This window comes from Bactrocera neohumeralis, chromosome 3, assembly GCF_024586455.1.
Source record: "Bactrocera neohumeralis isolate Rockhampton chromosome 3, APGP_CSIRO_Bneo_wtdbg2-racon-allhic-juicebox.fasta_v2, whole genome shotgun sequence".
In the NCBI taxonomy this organism is placed as follows: Eukaryota; Metazoa; Arthropoda; class Insecta; order Diptera; family Tephritidae; genus Bactrocera; species Bactrocera neohumeralis.
The window spans coordinates 3179538-3186869 of NC_065920.1; the positions used below are offsets into that span (position 1 = coordinate 3179538).

Sequence of the window (7332 nt, forward strand, 5' to 3'; positions counted from 1 at the left end):
CGCCGTTGATTTACAATCACACAAACACGCAGACGAGTATGCGGTGCTTTTCACCGCAACTAATTTCCTTTTAATCTTCGTAAATATTTATTTGTGTTTAGTAAACGAAAGCAAATAGCTAATCGAGTGCTGGAAAATATTCCCATAAACACGACAAGTTTCAGCGTAAATGCTAGTAGAAACTATTGTTTACCGCCGAATGTCAAACAGTTTGTCGGCATATCTAAATCAACTCATTCGCTCGCCCGCCAACTGATAAGCGCAGGCATTCAAGCAGCTAAACCAAAATATATACATACATACATATATGTACATATATATATATATATATATATATATATATATTTAATTTTATACATGTATGTATATATACACATGTGTGTGTGTGTATCTGTCGGCATGTTGGTGTAATCTATAGATATTAATGCGAACCCATACTTACTGCCCCATTAAAAAAGGTAGTTATTTATATACTGCGAGCACACCTATGTTTGTATATACATATATGTGTATGTATATAGGCACGAATAGAAACGAGAAAACAAAATGAGTAAATGAAAATTCAAGGGCGTTCAAGTCAATGTGTGAAGTTAGATTTTTATTCAAATACACGAAATCGGACAGATAATGCAACTTCACAGATAGTAAATTCCGGAATACTTATACCAAAATACTAAACATATTTATTTATGTGTTTTTTTGTATGTATGTGTGAGTAGTATTTGCGATATCCTTAGAGACGAAAGCGAAAAATAAAAAAAATGAAACTTAAACTTACTTTTCTAGTTACTTAATGTATATGGACGCTATGCTAAGTTCATTTTAGTTATGCCTTTGCAAGTATAAGTATATATAATATATGTCTAAGTGTGTGTGTATTGTCATATGTGAAGCGCTGCTGAGAGCGCACACCTATTTGCACTAGCCTAATGTGTCGAACGTTTGGAACGATAAGATTGTTTGGAAGCCTAATAATCGCAAAAGACTTAAAGTTAAGCTATTAATATCCAGAATATATATATATATCAATAAGTGAGTACGCGAAAAATATGCTTAAAGAAACTATGCAAGTTAAATGCAAATCAAAATGTCCACTCGGGTACAAGTGCACTTAGAACTGTTTTCCAGCTTCTCACACCCACTATTTAATGTAAATGAACCAGAGTCCTGCGTAGTATATAGTGTAGATCACAAATATAAGGCCAAATGTTTTGTGCTCCCCTTGCTTGAGCACCTTATCACTTAATCAGTCACCGCGATCAGATCTATGGACGACGTATTACCGACTTTGGTGCAAGCGGGCAACAGTGTGACCGTCTTCGCATCCAAATTACGTGACGCCGATATGGAACCGCCGTTGCCGCCAGTGGTGGTGTGGAAAATGTCCGCAACGCTGACGGGTAGTGAGAGTAGATGCTCGTTGCCGGGTCCCAAGCCGCTGCCTGTCATGCCGGCGAGGTTATGTGTTAGACTGTGGCGCCGTAAATCGCAGTTACGTCGGAAGACCTTACCGCAGGAACTGCAGTTGTACGGCTTGATATCGGTGTGCGTGAGTAGATGAGTCTTTAGGTTCGAACGCTGATTGAAGGAACGATTGCAGACTGGGCATTTGTGTGGCGACTCCTCCATGTGTAGAATCTTATGTACAGCGAGGGTGCGCGATTGGCAGAAGCCTTTGCCGCACTCAGCGCACTTGAAGGGCTTCTCCTTTGAGTGAATGTATCTGAGCGGTGAGAATAAGGGTGAAAGATATAGAAATTGCAATTGTTATGCCGAAAGTGTGGTTATTACATAACGAAAAAGTTTAAATAAATATACGAAACTTAATAGTTTAGGTCATTAAACGCAGAACTCTGCCTACCTGTGATCTCTGAGGTGATCTTGCCGACGGAATGCTTTGCCGCAGATATCGCACGAGTAGGGTCGTTCGTCGGTGTGCGTGCGCTCGTGTATGAGTAGATTGTAGGACTTAGTGAACTGGCGATTACAGAATTTGCAAATGAACTGCTTTTTGGCGCGCTGTGAATTGGCAGCGGCGGCAGCAACAGCCGTACCGCCCGCACTGCCACTGCCAGCATTGAGGGCGCTCGCCTCATTCAGAGCGCTGGCTGCGGCACCTTCATTTATGACCAGCTGTTGATGGTTCAGCTTGTCTTGGAACATGGTGGCTTGCAATGATGAAATCGATTCGATCTCAGCCGATAGGGATTGCTGTTGTTGGTGCTGTGTGTTCAGCTGCTGCTGTTGTTGTTGCTGCTGGTTAAGGCAGTTGAACGCATTGGTGTTGAATATGAAGTTGTTGTAGCTACTCTCGAGTTCAGCAGCCTCAAACGACAGTCCCTCCTCGCCGTCCAGCAACGGCAGGTCACAATCGCCGAGGTCACTGGTGGAGAGGTCAGTGCCGGTGGCGCCCGCACTTTGCAACAGCGTCTGTATAGCATTTGCCGTGTTGGTGTTGCGTTGCGTTTTGGACGCCTCAAGGCATAGGTTGGCTGTGTCCACAGCTTGTAGCTCTTGTTGCTGTTGTTGTTGCGCTTGCGTTGCAGTGGTTACCGTTGTTGTTAAGCTATAGTTGTTGTTGCTGGTTTCTTCTGCACCGATGCCAGTGGTGGCGCAGCTGGCACTTGTGTCGCCATCGCCACTTCCATCGCTGCTACTGTTGTTGTTGTTGGTGGTTATGGTATTGAAGCGGAAGACATCCGATTTGCCGGTGATGCGCTGCAGCGCCAAGTACGACTCCAGCGCTTGCAGATTGAGCGCCGCTGCAGCAGGTGAATTGACGGGTAGCAGCGCGGCCTGCTGTAGGCTGCTGACCATGGTGCCCTGTAAGGAGAGCACTACTGCGGCCGCGGCGGCGAGGTCATTCGTAGTTGAGACATTTGCCAGCGTTGATGCGCTGCTGTTGTTGGCGCTGTTATTGACATTGTTGTTGTTCTGGTTGCCACCATTGTTGCCGCTATCGCATTTACTCAACGGCAGCGTTGACGCTTGTTGGGGGGATGGTGTGCTCATGCTGAGGCCGTGATTGCTCTGCAGCTGCGGTTCGCTGCCGACGCCATTTGCATCCTTTGCCAACGCCAATGCCAAGGCCGCCACGGTTGGGGAAGAAATCGTTGCGGAGGTGGAGCAGTTCGGCGCAGAGTTCGTTTTCTGGCCATGTGTGCTGCTAGCGGCAATGCTATTATTGTTGGTGTTATTGGCGCTGTGCGCATTCTTGTTGCTGTTGCTCTGTTGTTGCTGCTGCTGCTCAAGTGCCGCTGCAACGGAAGTGGCATGCAGCTCGGCGGCGCACAGTTCCTCCTTAATCAAAGTGGTCAAGGCAGCGGTTGTGGCGGCAGCATTCGTTGTTCTTGTTGTTGCAGCTGGAAATTGTACCGTTGATGATTGCACATGCACATGTCGCTGTTGTGATTGCGCATGTTGTTGTTGTTGTTGCTGCTGTAGGCGCTGTGTTTGCATTTGCTGTTTAAACTTCTGCAATTGTTGTTGTTGTGGTAATTTCTGTTGCTGACCCTGTTGCATGCTTAGCTGTGCCTGTGATTGCTGTTGTGACTGCTGTCTCAGCTGTGCATGTTGTTGTTGCTGTTGCTGCTGCTGCTGCTTCATATGCAGTTGCTGTTTAACACGGTTTTGTAGTTGTTGTTGTTGCACACTGTTGCCAGCGGCATTGGGGCTTGTGGAGGAGTCCATCGCGCACGCGCAGCAGGATATCGCCCAATATGCAGCAAACTCTTGGCTAACTCGCTGGCTGCCTGTCTCCGTGGCTGCTTAGTGATTGCCAGTTGCTGCGCAAGCGCACCTACGCAAACTAACGACCAGCTTGCTAGTGGCTATCGATGATGTGGCAGTTGCTGTGATAGCTGCTGCAGTAGTTGTTGTTTTTTTCGTGTTTGTTGTTGTGTTTATTGTTAATATGACTTTTACCACTAGCGCTACGTTCTTTTAGCCGTTAAAGTTAGGTGGAGAGGATGGTTGTGCTGTTGTTGGTGCTGTTGCTCTTTTGCTTCTTCGTCTTCTTCTTCTTCGTATTACTCCTCCACTGGCATGCTGCTGCGTTCGCTTGTGGATGCCACGGCGAGTGTATGAATATTAAAAACAACACGCCACCATAAATCACCGCTTAGTCACGCGCTCAAAAAGTCATAAAAATCGAATTTGACGTTCGTACAAAAACAACAAGAACGTAGCGAGACACTATTGCAAGCGCAGCGCTAAAGGCAAGCAAAAACCGCTGGCATATTAGCAAACAAATTGATCGGCAACAACAAGAAGGTTGTGCGCTGGAAACCGCTTGTTGTTGTTGTAATGTATGTGCCAATATTTTTTGTTGTCTTCGAAACAATTATCTATATTTTTACTTCCTACTTTTCACCAGCTGCATCTGCGTTTGCGCCTCCAATCGCTGCCCAGCCTTGTGGTCACTGAGATGATTGGCGTTTGCGGTTTCGCACTGCCGCAACTGAAACGTCAATAGATCACACGTAAAAATCCTGGTGGCGCGCTAACAAGCTTGATGTGGCGGCTTGGACTAATAGTGCGGCTGGTGAGGCGGCGCCGCGTCGGCAATTAACTGGCACTTGGGCGCAAACTGTTTCTCCCGTCGAATGACAAGCGCGGCACGAGCGCAACAAGCGACGTTGCGGACCACACGCACTTTGTTGGTTTAGGCACTTGAGCGCGTGTTTCCAATGTGTGTAATTAACACGAGCCACGAGCTGCGTCAACAACACACAATTTAAGCAGTTCAAAGCAAATAAGCAAATACAACAAAAACACAAATAACGCAAGTAATTTGTCTTATGCAATTGCTAACGAAATGTTTTCAGCAGAACGCTATATTTTTTTTTACTTTTTGTTGTTGTTGTTAAACAGTACTTTCTTTTCGATCCACCTTCCCGCTCACACAGTCGCAAACACCTTGAAAGGTGGTTAATTGTTGCTTTTGTTACAACTGTGACGCTTTGACGCTGTGCGGCTGACGACTGTCGACACTGCCTTCTTGCGATGAGACGCGTTCACTACCGAATGCAAAATTATCGAGAACGCTATCTCAAAAAAAAATTATATATATAATAAAACACGCGCACAAAACAAAAACAAATACAAAAAGAGAAACAGCTGCAACGCTGTCGCTGCGCAGTGCTTTTAGAAGTGATGAGTAAGTAGTGTATGACGTGCGCGTAATGTGGCTTCGCGTTGAGGCGCGCACAATGTTGGGCAAGTCCACGGAACAACTAAAAGTCCATTGCGTCGCTGGTTTGACGCGGACCTCCTGTGCAACAAGCAGAGAAATCAAAACCGGCGCGCTGCACAAGCAAGCGCACACACACACACACATGCAACGTAGACAAACCTGCCAGCCGAGGCAATGCGCCTCGCTACTCACTCATTTACTCAGCGCACTCACCTTAGCACCCATACAAACGCCAGCGCACGTACTGTAGTGAAACGTCGCACACCTATGCCGACGCGCGCATACATAAACATAAATAAATAAAAGACTTATACACCAACGATCGACAGCGCTGTATGTGCGCGCTTGTGTAAGTGCAAACGCGTGTGTGTGTGTGATGCCAAACTGAGTCGAAACATTCGTCTAAAGAGCGCGCGATTTCACCTAGTCAAGGTGTTGGTGTTTGCTTGCCTTTGCATGTGTGGGTATTGAATTGCTCGTTCATACACGCTTGCCGCGCTCACGCTCACACACGGCGCATACGCTTCCACTCGTACACAAATGTATAACCAGTTTCTTTGCGATCTTTTTCTTTTGTTGCCTCTTAACGGGTTTGCGCTCTCAAACGCTTTTGGCTCCGGCAAATGTTAAGGCGCGTTGAGATTGAATAGTTACAACCCGCAGAACGAGTTAGCTTGGACCGGAGTTAACTGATGGCCAACACACGTTTGCCGCCGCTTAATGGGTGGTTCGTTCGTTGGCTGGCTGGCTGGCTGAGTGGCGAAATCCAGGCATTAATGTAGCGATCAATGGGAATCCAAACGAGTTGTAAACTCGCGTGGGTGTAGTTATTTATACACAACAAACCAGCAACGACGATCGAATTCTCTTGATATTCAAATGAGAAGACAAAAGCTTATAAATATTTATATACACATGTACAAATGGGTGTATGTTTGTAATATAATGAAATTAATGATAAAATAACACCTTGGAATAAAGGCCTAACATGAGATTTGGGTGAATGTTATAAATCTATAAAAGAAATTAGGAAGCTTTTGTTCGCCACGAAAGAAACTTTGTTCGTTATTTCGACGAACTATGCTAGCATGTGTTTTCAATTTCTTTAGCTGAACCGGCATATTAATGCATCCGTTGAAAACATACTTCCTTGATTTTTTCGCGCAGATCGGCACGAACATAGATATGTTTCTTTAGATTTTATACTCGATATTATAGGGTCTTAAGCTTAAAGTTCTTGTGGAAGTACATTTTTATGGAAACATTGAACAAAAGTTTTACAACAAACTATTTGTGATGTGGCTATTTACTTTTGTAGACGGCAAATGGGAGACATCCGTCTGCAACCAACAGATACAGTGAAATATCTAGGGATCATCCTGGATAGGAAGCTTTCATGGAAGCCGGATACCGCAGAAAGAGCAAAAAAGGCATCGATTGCCTTGTACAGCTGTAGACGAGCCATTGGCAAAAGCCGGGGTCTCTTCAGGAAAGCGGTTCTCTGGCTCAACGACACCATTGTCAAGCCCATTATGTTCTATGGAGTTCTATGGAAACCACACTTGCAAAGAAACTCGAGAGCGTTTAACGGGCACTAAAGGCCACTCCAACCATGACATTTAACGTCTCTTGGACATATTGCTCGTGGATATCCCGGAATGTGTATGGCTGCGAAAGTTGCCATCAGACTAAAGGAGTCTTGGTTCCCAAAAGAACACTTGTCTGAACACTCAGAAATCCTCACTCACTTTAACTTGATAGCGGATCACTTGAATCATGGAGTCGTCAAACCGAATTCTGGCGGCTTCTTTTCTACTCATATACTGGCCAGGGAGTCGTGGAAGGAAGTGGGAGGAAAAGGGCAAGGCTTGGGGGTAAGGTTGGGGGAGTGGTGTACTGTCAGGAGCTCTCTATCAACTCCAGCTTCAAATTTCCTGACTATTGCAGTGTCTTGCAGGCCGCGATTGGAGCCATTAAGGTAGCAGCTGATTTAATGCTCCAGAGTGCAGCTTCCTTCAGAGAAGTGACCATCCACTCAGATAGCAGAATGGCGATAAAAGCTTGGGAGCGCATACCTTCTGACCTCCCACCGATCTGGCGAGAATGAAAATTAAACGCGTGTGCAAATTTGTACTGGC

The 7332-nt window shown here is 45.6% G+C and overlaps 1 protein-coding gene across 1 annotated transcript; it reads right to left on the minus strand.

The window, feature by feature from the left end:
- Nucleotides 1-571: 571 nt before the first annotated feature.
- On the minus strand, nucleotides 572-5213 carry LOC126754259 (protein sister of odd and bowel). The gene is made up of 2 exons (XM_050466275.1): nucleotides 1862-5213; nucleotides 572-1723 (listed from the first exon to the last, which is right to left on the minus strand). Exons 1-2 carry the CDS (start codon nucleotides 3688-3690, stop codon nucleotides 1243-1245), a joined length of 2310 nt encoding a protein of 769 aa, XP_050322232.1. The 5' UTR covers nucleotides 3691-5213; the 3' UTR covers nucleotides 572-1242.
- Between the last annotated feature and the right edge of the window lie 2119 nt (nucleotides 5214-7332).

Excerpts from the sequence above, each read along its gene's own strand:
- LOC126754259 (XM_050466275.1), bottom strand. The coding sequence starts at position 3,690 with ATGGACTCCTCCACAAGCCCCAATGCCGCTGGCAACAGTGTGCAACAA. Across the intron at positions 1,724-1,861 it reads GATCACCTCAGAGATCACAG|ATACATTCACTCAAAGGAGA; the intron begins GTAGGCAGAGTT and ends CTCACCGCTCAG.